At 42.6% G+C, this 16,538-nt stretch overlaps 2 protein-coding genes across 2 annotated transcripts; one reads left to right on the top strand and one right to left on the bottom strand.

The window, feature by feature from the left end:
* Positions 1–49: 49 nt before the first annotated feature.
* Positions 50–13,262, bottom strand: xkrx (XK related X-linked). The gene is made up of 4 exons (XM_034544283.1): positions 13,212–13,262; positions 7,263–7,812; positions 2,333–2,592; positions 50–1,700 (listed from the first exon to the last, which is right to left on the bottom strand). The coding sequence occupies exons 2-4, from the start codon at positions 7,622–7,624 to the stop codon at positions 835–837; spliced, it is 1,488 nt and encodes a 495-aa protein (XP_034400174.1). The 5' UTR covers positions 7,625–7,812; positions 13,212–13,262; the 3' UTR covers positions 50–834.
* arl13a (ADP-ribosylation factor-like 13A) lies at positions 11,488–15,186 on the top strand. The gene is made up of 10 exons (XM_034544284.1): positions 11,488–11,507; positions 12,727–12,843; positions 13,073–13,143; positions 13,239–13,491; positions 13,657–13,762; positions 13,848–14,053; positions 14,175–14,283; positions 14,543–14,819; positions 14,906–15,022; positions 15,131–15,186. The coding sequence occupies exons 1-10, from the start codon at positions 11,488–11,490 to the stop codon at positions 15,184–15,186; spliced, it is 1,332 nt and encodes a 443-aa protein (XP_034400175.1).
* The last annotated feature ends 1,352 nt before the right edge of the window (positions 15,187–16,538 follow it).

Below are 16,538 nucleotides of genomic sequence, written 5' to 3'. Positions count from 1 at the left end.
CAACATCTGATTATTTTATTTGAGTTTCAAGTAAAACAATAGTAGTCAAGGCACTGAAAGAACAAACGATGACAACACATAAAATGTTAGCAAACTGTGAAAGCACTTTGATAAAGTAGAAGCTATGTCAATCTGGTTAAAGCATCATCAACTGGGAGGTTAACGACACGCGTGGTATTCCACACTGTCTTCGCTAACGGTTGACATATTCTCACATTTTTTATGTGAAACTAAAACCTGTTTTCGTAATTCAATGGAACCAGACTGAGCAGTGAACAATACAAGGTATTCAACAGCAGGTTTAAGTAGTTGGATACGAGGAGGAAACATTATTGTCCTGCTGCAGTTGGTTAAGTGCAGATGGAAATGTGTGCAAAAGGCAGCGTTTGTGGTGGGAGTTCCCCAAAATGAAGTAAACTGGGGGTGCCCCGGTAAGTCTTGGCGTGTTTCCCGCACACCTGGCTCAGTTTTGCACATGACCCCCGGCTGTTCTCTGAAGGCGGCCTTTGTGCATCGCTGCACATTTCGACATGCTGCATTCTTTGGTGTACTGAGAACTCGCTGTGCCCCGAGTGCGAGTCGTCACCCTCAGTAAAGCCATCAGGAGTTCACATGAATCCCTCCCACAACCGTAAGGTAAAGAAAGTTCTGTGCACTTTGAGGAAATAGTTCATCATCTCGCTGACTTTAAAAAAAAAAAAAAATTAAAAACAATGCACTCATTCTGGTCTTTTGTGTCAAAGTACTCGAGGCATCGATTTGCTGTGCAGCCTGCAGCGGAGAGGCATTTCTACATCAGAGAACTTGTTCATTTGATTCCCCGCGAAGCCTCTCTCAGGCTGCTTCCATTATGTCATCAACAATGGCCGTCTCCCTCTCTCTCAGCGGACTGGTGAGGTCCAGAGGTCGTGAGTTTTGGGGGTCGAGCAGCTCCAGCGGCTCCTCCGGCACCAGCACCATGGTGGCGGCGGTGGAGTAGGAGGGCGCCAGCTTTCGCCGTCGGCCACCCGCCCCCCTTCTTCCTGGACGGAAGCAGACGCAGTGCAGGCAGTCATGCACGTTGTACTTGAAGAGACGCCTGCAGGGGTGGCAGAACTGGTAGAAGAGCAGCATGAAGAGCAAGGCCAGGCTGTAGCAGATCAGCAGCTGGACGGCAAGCAGCGGCGCGCACACATACTCGTAGAAGTCCGACTTGAAGAAGTACCAGAGCGTGATGAGGAGGAAGTTCTCTACAAAGCGGCCCGTGTAGTACATGGCCAGACGGTCCCACCGCTGCTTCCTCTCGATGAGCTCTCGATGGGAGAAGTCCAGCTGCACCGCCGACCAGCAGAAGGTGTTGATGCAGGCGTAGAGTAACGTGAACATGGACAGCACCACCGTGGTGCCCAGCTTGGAGAAGTTTTTCTCCACGTCGTCAGTCAGCGAGCCCTTCTTGGCCCAGAACTCCACCCAGGGGAGGAAGAAGAAGAAGAGCAGGTTGACCATGCCGACAAGGATCACCCAGTGGGTCAACGCCGTGCTGAAGAGGACCAGAGCGGTGATCCGGGTGGCAATCTCCAGCCCTCGCCACACGATCATGCACAGGTAGGCAAAAGGGCGCAACCGCACTTTGTAGTTGTCGTATCTGATCTGGATGGCCAGAGCGCTGCACACGACGGCCCCGTACGTGATGGAGATCAGCGTGATGATCATCAGAGCCACTGTGAAAAACAAACACAAGCGCTCCGTTACCTTTTGATCCACGGCATCACGTCACCGTCGACAAATGTCTCGTCTCGAATGGTCTCAAACACGGAGAACTCCTTAAACTGATCATAATTAAATACATATTTAAACTTACACCGATATAAAATGGAAGTCATACTCCTGAAAAAAATGTAAAAAATGCTGAATGCTCAAAAACATTCAATCAGTTATATGGTAGACAGACACTTTTGAAACATCTTTGGTCCAGACGGAATCTTTTCTACAACTACTTTAAAAAGAAATATATCTTTGATACCCATCAATAAACAAAAACATCTCTTTATACACTGGCTTTTTAATAACTGAGGAAAAACACAGAAAAGACTTACCGGGTTATATGAGGCTATTTAAAATCCTCCACCGTACTTTACTACATTGCAGTGACATTTCATTTTATGTGTACAGTATTAATTCAAGGTGATGAGTCCTCGTCTTAAAGAGCTGCCAACCTCAAATCCTTTTATCATTTGTTTTTAGAGCTACTTCAACCTTGCCAGAAATAAAATTCAGAGTAAGTAGTGCTTTTTTTACAGAGACTCCAATAGTGGAGCAATAGCATGGACCTCAACACCTCCATCCTTCTTACATCTGGCAGGAGGTACGTATTTCTCCTGGATGGTGGCGTACAGCTGGAGCGTCAGTTGAGGCGCCGACCCCAGAAAAGCCTGGATGACCGCGGTGCGCTTGAAGGCGTTTCTGTGTGTGGCCAGGTTGCGCTCCGATTGGCCGATTTCCCACTCCATGGGGATCCCCTGGCCCTTCGTCAGATGGATCTTCCTGGAGATGGTGACATAGGGCTCCTCCTTTTTATTCGATTTGAAATAGACCACGAGAGCCTCAAAACACCTGAGGATGAAATCAGAGTGACTAATAGTGGAGTAACACTTTCACACCAACAGAGGGCAGTGCAGTGTGATGTTTAAGTTACCACAATGAGACACGATGCCTTGTGTTTTAACATCAACAAATACTCATCATAGTGTGGATAGGAAAGGGCATTAAAAGCTATAAAGCAACGTACAAGTAGAATAAAGCAAAATCAACAGAGGCTATATACAGCAACACACACACACACACACACACACAAATCACAGCTAAACAAACACAGCACAGAGAATCCACCAGAGGGCAGTCAGTAGAAAGAAAACAAAGCAGTTTCCCAGAGGCCGGCCTGGATCAACAGAAACCCCCAGGGTGTGGTTCCCTTCACGTTTGCAAGGTAAATGCTCCATGTGTTCAGACCAACTGGCTGAACCACGATTCATGAAGAGGGGCAACGCGTTTTTCACTGCGAGATGTCTTCCATGTAGAACTTTGACAAAAGGATTTCTGGCAAATGCAATTTGTGGGGAGGGGGGAGGGGGGAGGGGGGGGGGTTAGGAGGCCCAAAGGACACACATTTGTATAAGAATTTCAGAACCAACTGTTCAAGCTGCAACAAGCCGACTACCTAAACTGGAAGTACGAGGTTTCCACCTGCCAACAGCAAAATGTCAGCATTATAATCCCTTAAGAGCGCTTGTAAACCGACCCACATCTCACAGTGCAGCACATCTGCATTCGACACACAACGCTCGCCCTCTGAGGATTCCCACTGCAGCACTACATCTCACACCCCTGTGCTGGAATGTCATCTTTTGCTCCAAAATCTCCAGCTTTAGAGTGGAATCCCACAGGAATCTATTGCTTCATGGTTCAACCATGTGCTGCCCAGACTCTCCAGTCAGCAGTCGACATGTTGCTTCAGCTGCTGCTAGAAGGGGAACCGTCCTGTCTACTTGCAGTGTAAACGTGGCACAGAGCCAAGCTTCCACACTCGTCCCTGGACTGTGTTTGACCCAAACATTAGAGGCTGGCAGGGGAAATGTTGTTGTTATTTAGATGCTTAGATTCTCTCTAAACACAGTCCCTCCCAGACCGATGGCCACAGGCAGAGTTTTTACACTTTAGTGTTCAAGGCCGATGATCGAGAAACAGCGAAGGCCAAAACCAGATTCATTGACACCCTTTCCTTGGAAACCTGGCAGCACAGCGGCGCTCAGGACGCAGCACGAGGGCCCTGAAGTTCAGCCAGCATGCACTTAGCTTTCAGACTGAAATCCACTTTGGGGAGGGGAAAAATGACTGCATTAGCCAAGAGAATCAATATGCGGATTTCTGAGGAAGCGACTTATGGATTTAAAAAAAAAAAAAAAAGGGGAAACGCACAAGCTACTGCTCGGTCTAAACATGCGAATGCAGCAGTCCGATGGGACAAACACAAAACGAAAGAAGCAGGGAGACTCCTGTGACAATTGAAATACTGAGGTTTGTTTATGGCTGAAGGGCAGCGGAGCATTCAGGAAATTCTTTCAGCTCTTTAGCAAGATCCTCTTGTTTTGGTCGCCTGGGATTACCTCATCAGGCTCATGGCGCTCACACTAACACGACCTTGTCCGACTGCGGAGACTTTGTGAAACACAAACTGACACAAAACTCCAGGCTCTGCATGCAGAGACTGGCCCACAGTGACAGAGTAATCCCAGTATGTCGTTTTAGCCTCTGCTTTATGTATTTAAGGAAGCCAGTCCAGACAAGTTACAAATAACCCAACCCCCTCCTCAGAGCTGCCATATTGACTCTGTGGATACTGTCTCACTATCTACTCGCAGAATCCAATGCAACCAAACACAAGGCTCTTAAAATGCTTCTTCGCGCAGTTATGTGTAAAAAAATGTGACTTGAAATTCCGGTTTTGATAGCGGACGTTATCAAGTGTTTGAGTGTGCAGCGACAAGACCAGCTTATTACACCATCCCTGAGTCACACAGGAAACCTACTGACAGCGGCACAGCGTGGAACGCAAAGCGCTCGAAATAAAAACAGAGAAATAAAAGAACTGAACAGAACAAAATGATCTGTAATAGCGATCACCAACGTTTGCTTTTCCGGCTTCATTGTCACCATAAACAACATCAGAGACGTCACAGCTTAGTGCGGCGGAAGATAACTGCAAAACACTAAACAACAAAGTTCATAAAGCTCACATGAGAGACGCAGGATTTCATGGTCGCTGGCAGAGCAAAGTGTGCAGCATCATAAACTAGTGGTGCTGACTTTTGGTTTTCAACAGCTTACTTTGTCCAGAGGATGATCCTTGGTTTTAGCCACTGGATCACAGTGTCAGCCTGGCACTGAAACTACTATTGGATAGGTTGTCAGAAAAGGTTTATGGTCTCCAGAGGATGAATCCCACAGACGTTTGCGTTCTTCCGTACCGACACTTGCTGTTTTGGGTGCGTTCCCACTAACAAAGATGGACACTTCTCACAGTTTTAGTACAATTGTGAAGTGAGCAAACAAGCCGCCAGATGTTTTGGTCAAATGTTGGCTCTAATGCTGCGTCCACTTACAATTTGCCAAGAAGAAAGTGAAGAAGAGTTAAGAAGAACACTGGACAACACTACCATGTCAAAATCCACCCAATTTAGCCAGTAGGTACACAGCCTACACAGAAGTGTACCAACGGAAGCTCCTCTATTGAGTCACAGCACTCGTCTTGTTTTTCTATTTCATTCTTTTCTTGTTCCCCAATAACAAAGTGATTTTAAAACTCATAAAAGGAGTACTCCGCCAGATTGAGCATTGCACTCAGGAGGCAGATTTGAAAAGAAAGGATAAAAATTCAATGCAGCAGAACCAGAAATACGCAGCTTCTTTTTTTCCCCCCATTCCACACATTATTCTTCCTTGTCCCGATGTGACAGCTACGTGTCCCACAATGCAACTCAGCCAATGTAGCCTTGAGCCGAGATGAGGATCCAAAGGTCAGGTGAGATAATTTGTGAAGCACTTTTGACTCAAATGGCTATTATGACAACGGGTAACACAGAAAGTATGTGAGCCTTGTGCTGTATTCTGAAAAGATACAGACTTTTATCGCTGTCGACAGGCTACACTAAACAACGGCTGGCCGGAAATCAATCCTTTTAGCTCAGTATCGAAGATAAGATCCTCTCCTGTCTTCTGAATGACATTGCAAAGGGTTCTTTCTCCCTTTGATCTATATTCAATCTCCATCTTTTCTCTTGTATCGTATTTTAGGGTGCACCGCAAGCTGAGCCACAAACCAAGTTATCATTTTTTTATTAACCCTTCCTCTTGCGAAGCGCTCTTCCCGAGGCCCGTAAACCTGCAGAGAACCGGAGACGGAGGGGAAATTCTAGCCCTGTAAAATGAACACACCCTTCACCTGGCTCTTTTTGTAGTGTACATTCAAAGAAACACCTCAGGGCTCACTGTTGACGTATCAAAGTTCAGAGCGAAAAGAAAAAGGAGTCATCTTGTATATTTGAATATCGGAGATCTCCCTGCATGAGTCGCGGTTCCCCAAACAGATCCCCGAGCGGAGATCAACCAACATCGAAGTGTACTCTGTATAAACAGAACACCTTTCTAACAAGAGAACATGCACTTCCACCGCTCCTGGAGAGCCAACCCGGCCTGGTGTGCAGCACCGGAGGCCTTCATCCCGAGATAAGGTCATAAAACTGAGAGGCATACAACCCATAAATGTGAAGGGTGTGTCACCAAGGCGGGTGGCCAGCTCTCACAGTCATCTGACAGATTGGTTTAAGAGATCCAGACTGTAGGTTCAACTGGGACCAAACCACCAAGGGAGACCGTGGCAGATTAAAAGAAGCTCAGAAAGGGAAAGGCTCAAGATATTTGACATCTCTATTCAACACTTGTGACGACGTGGGAGGTTGTCATGTTCGGTCGTCCCTAACATCCATTAAACTGGACAGGCCTTCCTGGTCTGATGCCGTTAATGAGTGACCTGTCCGATTCCCGTTGGGTGCAAAAAGAATCATGACGCTGCAGCAGTCCATCATTACAAATTAATGTGCATGAGTAAATAGATGAACTACAACAGATGGATGCTGATGGATCGGGGGCTGACCGTCAGTGCACTCAACGGAGACTGTCAATTATTGTTTTATCCATTAACTGTACTGCACTGCAACTGGAAAGTGGACATTGGATATCCAGTAAGATGTGGGGACTGCCAGTAAAGATTATTTTCTTTATCGAGTGATCCGTCAGTTTTCTCAATTAATCGTTTAGAAAAAAGTCTAACGTCAGAAAATGTGGAAAATTCTTGTTATCATTTCAGAGGGCCAATGATGTTGCCTTCAAAGAGCCAAAGATATTCAGTTTACAATCATTCATGTCAAAGTAGAAAAGCACAACATCCTCACGTTTGAGAAAAAAAAAAGTTTGGAATTTCAGCTTAAAAATGACTACAATGATGAATCCAACATATAGTTCTCGTCTATTCAATTAATGTACACATCTTTGCAGCACAAAGGGTATTGAGGAATTATAGACTAATATTCCACACGACTTGTTTATGGCTTTTGTTTATATTTTAGGTGATTTACTACAACTCCCATCGACCACTGGCTGGCTCAAACGTTGGTTTAAAACACCTTCAAGTATCTAAATGCACTGTTCTCCTCTTGACCCTCACCCACCTAATGACAGGGCCGAGCAGCAGCAGGTGCAGGAAGAGGACCAGCGGCCGGTCCCGACCCAGGTCCCGGTGGATGAACGTCAGCGCCAGCTGGATGAGCAGGGCGGGCAGCAGCATGAAGGCGATGGTGAAGCCCAGCCAGATGACATCGTCGGTCTTGCGGTACATGCTGCAGAGCACCGCCGCGGTGACGAACTCCGCGCAGTAGAGCGCCGTGGCCAGCAGGACGCTGAAGGGGGGCTGGATCCGGCTGTGATTGACCACCAGCATGACTCTGTTCTCCTCCCCGGCGGAGCACTCCTCCTGCGGGTCGATGTCGGATATCTCCCCCGCCTCCTGCTTCTCCATGGTCACCTCGCACATGATGATGCGGTTGGACTTGGTCGGCACGCGGACAGGCGGTTTGGGCTCGGACGTAGAACTGAACTCGCCTTAGCGCGCTCCAGACAACAGCGCTTTGTAAACGCTTCCCTTGATCCGCCGTCTCTCCCAACTTTCCACCAAGTTGATCATCGCTGGTTTCACATCGCGTTGCAACGCAACAATCCCCCCTTTCCACACACACACACACACACACGGAGAAAAACAAAAGCTTTTGTTTGGTTGTCTCGTATGCCGTGGGGCGTCACCACCCGGTTTAATCCCGAGGATACCACCTCACTGCCTGCAGTGATATCAGTGTTGTTGTTGCACGGTCAGACTTTAGGATCGGGGATGCCTCGTCATGCAGCACTCTCAAAATAAAGACTCCGCTAGGCGATCGTCGTCCCAGACTCGGAGGCTCATCAGTAGTTTTAAATAAGTTAAATTAAGCTTAAAAACACGCTGTGGCGTCAATGTGCAGGTAGTTTGAGGTCAGGGTTTCAGCTCGTGGTTCCAGCCCTGTTGCGCTGTCGATGCAACAGCTGCGCTAAATCGGCGAGAAACACGCAGAACCATACCGGAAATGAAAGGGCGTCTGCCTTCAAAGTAAGAGAGATTAGAGATAAGATAAACTGGAACTTTACTCAACAAGACATGTATATATACATATAATATATATATATATATATACATATATATATATATACATATATATATGTATAAATATATGGTAGTAGAAAGTACAATTTACAGGTAATTAATAAACTGTACAGAAAGGTGCATTTACTGTTTTCTGAAAAAAAGCCCAAAGATATGGAAGTACAATATGGATAAAAAAGGGAAGAGAAATAACCCAACTATTATAATAGCATCTGCTTGCTCTGCAGGCAGAACAATAGATGTATGAAGGGGTGATGGGATCTGTGTGTCAAAAATGATATGAAAACAGTATAAATAGAAACTGAGGAAATGTTTATAAATGTATCTGGTGCGTGGTCGGGCTATTTTGAGCAGCCCGACATGTGATATCTTGCACAGGTCACTGTGACTTTGAGAACTATACTGTACTGCTACTACTACTACTACTACTACTACTTCTACTACTAGTACTACTGTTATGACTAGCAGAGAAGATGATCTATCTCGTAAAATGTCAGTCTATTTTTAAATAACTACAATAATCACTAAGGAAACACTACAATTTATGTTAACATTTAATTCTCTCTGGACTACTTTTGCCAAACTAACTGCTACTTATACAGTGTGAAATGCAATGTAGTTTTATTACATCCAGTATTTGTCTATTCCAAGTGGAAGCACCAAGCAAAGAGAGATCATTTTCTCTGAACTTCCATTTTTAGTTCCCATCAGCAGAGAAGACTTGGCCTTGTTATGGTGACTTGCAGGCTTGCGAGTAAAGCTGCCACAGACTTGGCCACAATTGGTTTTGTGACCAAGAACAGAACCAGTTTGATGTTTGCTCAACTTCTTATGCAAACAAGGATCCATGGTTTGAGAAGGACACAATATGTAGTGAAGGAGACAATATTTCCATTGCACAACTACTCTCTGTTGCTTAACTTTAACTTTAACTTCCAGTTTGGTCCATGTAACTTTTTTTTTTCTTTTTCTTTACTAAACTGTGGTACAGTTCCAACACAGCTCAACTCAAACATGCCAACCTCTCTCTGTCTAATCAGATCTCATCTAAGTCAGTGGTCGACACAACCTAAGGCACGTCATTACTTATGCATGTATTTGGTGAAGCAGTGGTGTGGCTCACTGACTTCAGACTGCAGAGGCTGTGTGCTCTGTGGAGACATAGGGCAGTGATAGATGGAAACCTCATTACCGCGCACCAGCCATGTGCACAGACTTACCAGCCAATCGGGAGAGGGATAGGGTGCGCTCATTGAAATAATTACACTGTTATGTGTCAAATTCTCTACAATAATCTTTGTCTTGAACTATCTTAAAGTGCTTACTTTGTTTAGGGCAAGGAAACAGCTCACCTGACTCTGTTCAAAGGTACTACAACCTACCAGCGACTCTAAAGCTCACCAGATAAGAGGTTGGATATTGTTTCTTTTAGATAACAACAATCCTCCATTTTTACAGGGGTTGCTTGGCATGTAAACATTTTCCAAACCATAATGTTCCTTTTATATACTTTGTTTTTTTATACGGATTAAACAAAACAGATTGTGTTGATAACTAAACTTGTGGTGCCGATAGGTCTTTATGCTAAGATAAGCTAAGCTTACTATGTCCTGGCTTTAACGTTATATTTACAATACAGACATTATATTAGTGTTGATCTTCTCATCTTATGTACTTCAAGGCAAGGAAGCAAATAAGCACATTTCCCAAAAATATTGAACTATTCCTTTAATGTTAATGTATTTAACAGAAGCTGTGAAGTAGTCCAGCTGTAACCCAGATTGCAATATTTGCAGTCGGGGGTCTGTGAAACATGTTTGCAATGTGGGGTGTGGTCCTCAGCTGCTGCTGCTTTTTTGCTGAGTGTGTGTGTGTGCGTGTTTGTCTGGCAGCTGACGCAGGGCTGTGGTCAGATTCTGGGATGAGTCTACTTACTCAGCAGAGGAGGGCAGAGCCTTATTGGATGTTGGTTTAATGACATAATAAGATAAGGCCTCCACACAAATCATTGCTCCAAGTCACAAACATCTATAATTTAATTGTGTCTGCAGAAGCTCTGCTTAGTAGCCTGCTGTCCATTTTATTTAGATTTTCCTATATAAACATTAAGAAATTTAAAAAAAACAGTGGTGTGGAGTACATTGTACAGAGGCTGCAAATCAAAAATATGTGTGTTTAGCTTTGAATAGACTGAAATGTAGCCTCAGCCATTTATCTGAGCATGTCAAGGACTTGAAAACAGAGCCATTATAATTTACAGAGACTACAATGTGCACAAATGAAAATAGATTCTGTGATTCTGAGGCCATCTAGTGGCTCATGCTGCATTACAGAATGTGTTGGACTGGCTTTGTAATTACATTAACCATTATCTAATATGTTGATCCTCTGTAATTGTTAGGGAACCACCTATATTTACAGTCAGACAATTATATTCAATATCATTTTAATTTATTTGTGTATGAAATGTGTTTATTATAAATACACTTAACATTCCTTATCAAATGTGAATGTTTTCACCTGAACTATCACCTTGTTTATTTCCCTCTTAATTATCCACATTGAAAGTTTATTTGACAGCAACATTTCTAATTGATCAACAGGAAAACAACTGAAAATGTGAGTAAAAATAGAATAAAATGGCAAATCCACGACATAATAAATATGCACATATTAGCACATACCCAACAATACATATTAAAATAAGCACAGTAACTTGTTAGTTACAAACCGTAAATACATTTGTAAGAGTATCAACCGACCACTTCACAAAGAAAATATAGTTTCAGTCCCAAATATAAATGTAAACTTGTCTCACGTACAGTGTAGCGTGACGCCACCTGGCTGTCACCATAGTTATGATGTCATTATGTTCCACAGTGACTAAAGTTGAGGTAAATCTATCCAAGCGCTCTGCATGCTTCCACTTCCAGGAGGGCACATCACGTCACAGATCACACCACAAAACACATTGGTTCTCCTGGATGGATACATGCACCTCCGTTGGGTCTAACTAGAGTAACCACACCATCCAATGGGATTAGCGATTGGTTCAGAGGACTCTGGGATTGGTTGGAATACCAATCCAACGTTTCCCAGGTTGTGCCTCCCACATGGGGCGACTAGAGGCTTACTGTGAGCCTGATTAGTTTGGTAGCAGAAGGGCACAAGATGTTAGTAGAGACAAACACCCAAACAAATGCATGGACATAGACTTACTTCTGTAAGTATTCGGTACATTTCTTCTATCTTGTTAATCTTTTACACTTTTTAAATCATATTAAATTGCGCATCAGTAATATCGGGTATTAGTAGTTTAGTGTCCACTGAGTTTGTAATACTATGTTTTAAACCAATGATTCACTGACTTCAAACCGGGTGCATTGTTATGTACAGTGTTTGTAGAAGTTATGAGATATATGAACAAGAATACTGTAGTTCGCCTGTACTGGCTTATCTTTAACATCAAAAGGTTGTTCATAGCTATTAAGATTTGTATTGCACTCTACTGGGTGTTATTTGTGCTTAATACTCCAGTTTCTCATTGTATTTATACGCTTTCTAAAATCACTAAACTCGACATACATATTGACATAAATATTGTTACAATGTATGAACCATAACCAACCATTCAATCAGTACCTAGAATTACTGAAGAATTTGGCAAAATGAACAAAATACCTAATTATGTTTTCTATTATGCACACACATTTTTGAATATACATCACATTTTCTTTCACATTCACACAGTCCACAACTTGCATGTTCGGGACTGTGGACGGATGTTATATATATATATATATATATATATATATATATATATATATATATATATATATATATATATATATTGACACTTTTATACTAAACTTGCTCTAAATGATATGAGATACCTGTGAAAAATATTCTTCTTAAACGTGAGTTTCCTCACTGAGTGTACGTGGTGATGACCTCAGTGTCTTTTACAGCCACAACAAATGGTTCAGCTTGTCAACAATACTGTAAAAGCTAAACTGGCTTCATCAGATTACGGAGCCTCAACAGATCCACTGCACAAATAACTGTGTCTTTTTTTAGCGCATGGCCCGACTTCCTCAGACACACCGGCTGCGTGTGTACAACAAGACTTGAGAGAACCCCTCATAGTTCCCGACTGGCAGAAATCTCCCATTATCATTCATTATTTTTATCCTAAAACTTAAAGAAAATAATCTTTGAGAAGAAACTGAGCTAGATTGCTCATACAGCTAATTAGAGAGCGTATATAAAGACACATTAGGCAATCAAAGCATCACCCAGACGTCTCGACCATCTGTAAAAGTCTCCTACAGCAGACACAAAGCATCTTCGTGTTGGACCTGGCCGTGAGCCCCATGACTCAACCTGCTGGCCCTATTTCTGTGCGTGTGTGAGTCATACTTAGGTTGACCATCTGTTTGCAGGTACCAGTTCCAGAGAAGATGGTGGCCGCTGTGCTCACCTTGCTCACCTCAAGTAAACATGTTCAACCTGATGAGCAACTGCTGCACCTGGTTCTCCAAAATAAAGGAGCCGATCAGGTAGCAAATAACAGATTTCTTTAAAAATGAGTGAATGCGTAATTAGTTTCAGAAAGAAAAATTAGAACGGCCATGCATTTAATACAGAAAAAAAACTAAACTAATCTTCTTTTAGAATATTTGTACTATACGAATTTGCATCTCATTCTAGGTTCATTGATGCCACCTGATGTGATTTATAATGGTGCTCCTTTAAATGAAATTCTATTCTGTGCATGCTTCTTTGCAGGAAAGTGCATATTCTGGTGGTTGGTCTTGACAAAGCAGGAAAAACATCCTCCATCAGAGGGATGTTAAGAGGTAAATAAGTTACTTTTAGGCCAATTTATCTCTGTGCCGAAAGCGTAAAAACACAAAAGATAATCTACCTGTGTTTTATTTCCGGTTCTTTTCAGTCCCCCTCGGTGCGGAAGCTGGACCCACCCATGGCTGCGTCCGGAGTGAGCTGAGATTGGAAAACTACCAGGTCACCTTGCTGGATGTTGGGGGGTCAACAGAGTCGAGAGGAGCCTGGCAGGAGCTCTATGGAGAGGCCCATGGGATTATCTTTGTGGTGGACTCCAGTGACAGGCAGAGGGTCAAGGAGGTCAAGGAGGTTCTCGCTGACTTGCTGAAGCAACCAAGAGTGGCGGGAAAACCCATATTAGTGTAATTATACTTCCTACTTACATTACAAGTGTGACCTTACTAACATCATGCACAATGTAAACAGTGCCCTCTAGTGGCTGACGAGAGAAACTCTGAAACATGTAATGAGTGGATAACTGTGAAGCTAAAGTGTGAGTGACCTGTGCTGAAACCTTTTCTTGTTAGGTTGGCCAACAAACAAGACAAAATGAACGCTTTGCTGGGAAGTGAGTTGATTGAGATTCTGTTACTGGAGAAGCTGGTCAACCAGAGCCGCTCTCTGTGCCATATTGTAAGTGTTAAAAATTCAAGAAAGCAAACCCAACAAATCTGATGGAGTAGTTGAAACAGACGAAGCGTTCTCTTTTCTCTCTCAGGAGCCTTGTTCTGCCTTAATGGACCTGCGACGCTGGTCGGATAGAAAGACTCAACGGGGCCTTCGCTGGTTGCTGCGTGCAGTTTGTCTGGATTACCCCGAGCTGTGCACTCGCGTAGTCCAGGACAGCAAGAGGCCTCTGGAACCAAGAAGGGGGGAAAAGACCTGGAAAACAGAGAAAGTTCGCAGAAAAATCAAAGGGGAACGGTAGCAGAGGCCTTAACAGTCATCGCTTTATTTTACATGCATATTGTACAGATCAACATAAACCCAAAGCATCATTTGAACTTAATCTGACCTTTTTATGTTGAATGTTTTCTCACTTCAGAATGAAATCCAGCAAGTCAGATCTTCGTCAGGTTCACCGGCCAAAAGAAAAGGAGAAAAAGACAAAGGGTGAAGGAAAGCTGCAACCCATTCGAAACATACTGCAAAAGGTCAGGAATATATCTTAAAACTACACCCAGTGGCTGCTGCAGTACATACATCGTACAATCTAATGCATTTAACAGCTCAGCCATGAATTCTGCCTTTACAATGATAATAGTGTATATTTATTATGTTTAATAGAAAATTTAGTTTTCTGTGGTTTAGATTGCATGTCCACTGCTACCTTATGTTTTGTTTTGTTTGCTTGATAATGCGAAGTGAAAAATAATGTTACAGTTAATAAATAGTGGATTAAACTATTCACAGGAAACCTCTCTCAAAAAGAAGCTGAACACAAAGAAGAAGAAGAAGAAGCCGGTTAAGGAAAAGGAAGGCGAAAAAAACCAAGGAGAAGCAAATGAGCAGGAGGAGGAAGAGGAGGGTGATGGAAACGGAGGAGAGCAAGAAAACTCTGGTAACAGAGAGAAACCCAGCAGTGCCCTGATCCCCCCCAAAAAAGGCAAAACCAAACGCAAAAAAAAAGTGAAAGAAGAGACTCTGGACGTGTCAGAATCACCGGACAACGACAAGAAGCCGCCTCAAGGTTGAAATCAGTTATTTATGGCCAATATATATATATATATTTTAATCTGTTTAAGAATGGAAATACTAATTGTATCTTATATCTAGCTGAAGGGGAAAAGAGGAGAAAGAAGAAAGTTGTAAAAGTAAAAAGGAAGAACAAGATCAACACAGAGGAGCTTTCTGAAGCTTACTCTCAACCTGTGGACCTGTCTGCAACCTTCGGTGAGCATTCGTCCACTTCTCGCATTTCCATTTAAACGCAATGACATTTTCAAAATGAAATGAAATCACAGCTTTGGTTTTTAAAAAGATGACCCTTTTCCCTGACAGATCTTTACCGAAAGGCAATGCTGGCTGTGAGGGAACGTCAGGAACAAGGACAGTGAACAGAGGATGAGGAACGGCCGGCCACACTGCATCCCTTCACTCCGGTTACGTCTTCATCACCTCGTTTTCACACCAGACATCAGGCCTGATCCCTGAACCTTTGGAGTGAAACTGCAAACTCCAATGTGTAGTGAAGGGCAGGTCTGCATAATGATGTATTCATAATATCAAAATGAAAATGAAAACATTGAGGATAAATATATAGATAACAATGTATAGATTTTCAGAAGTAAGAGATAAAACTGTGTCCCTGGCCAAAATGTTAAATTAGTTTTTTTTTAAAAATAAATGTATGTAGTTGTGATTGTAAGGGAATCTTTTTTGAACTGTATCCCTTTTTTTTACGGGTTTTGAACACTTTCAAGAAATGTAAACAGCACTGGGTGGAGAAAACATTGTTGATAATAACGATACACATTTATAGGCTATCTAATGTGTTTATATTACAACGTCAGCAGGTATTTTTCTAGCAAATTAAGTATACATGCTACAAGTTATTTAGATTTAAACAATACAACAATATTCTTTATATATAAGATGGGTTCTATTGTTTCCCCCCTGTTTTTGTAATTCTCAGCTCCTAAAATGTACTGATCCCAAGACATTCCTCCATGGCAGCCTTCCAGTCATCTTCACCATCTTCTACAATCCACAATTAACTTTCCGTCTCTGGAGAAACTCTGTATTTACCAGATGGCACAACAGATTTGAGGATTAGTGCAGCAGCTTCTCTCAGTATTGACTGTACTGTCCTTGACAAAATGCAGTTAGTTAAACTGACTAAACATGAACATAACGTCTGTGGTTTTTTGAGTTTTTCTTGCAAATGCATCGTGGCAAATAAATCTGTAGAATCTTAAAGTGTCTGCACTACTCACTGGTGAATTTATGACCTTATCTTTCGTCATGTAAGATATTTCTACCTCGAATAATATCAACATCTACATAATTAATTTGTATGGTGTCGAACAAGCTGGTTTGTTCAAGGGCTATAAAAAGTACAACACGTTTAGCCCTTTTGAAGAATAATGACCATACCGTCAATAAAGAAATCAATTGGCATTTTTCTTTTTGTTATTGAAGAGCACAAACACCACCTGGGTTAAGGCATTGATTGCCAACCCCCTAATGTTTATTTAACGTGGCCTGTTTTTTAAAACTCCGTTAGTCTTTAGTTGTGTGAAAGAACAACATGATGCATTAACTCGTATATATTGTATGAGCATATATATGTATTTTATATTAAACTATGCCTTTTGTAAAATAAATAAATACAGTAATTTAAATATAATAATCTGAAAAAGTCTCCCAGACTCACCATGGAGGGGTTTTGAGTTGTAGGGGAGCTCCT

The sequence above is a fragment of the Cyclopterus lumpus genome, chromosome 10, assembly GCF_009769545.1.
Source record: "Cyclopterus lumpus isolate fCycLum1 chromosome 10, fCycLum1.pri, whole genome shotgun sequence".
Taxonomy (NCBI): Eukaryota; Metazoa; Chordata; class Actinopteri; order Perciformes; family Cyclopteridae; genus Cyclopterus; species Cyclopterus lumpus.
Note: the sequence above shows the minus strand (reverse complement) of the source record. Positions and strands in the feature narration are given on the sequence as shown.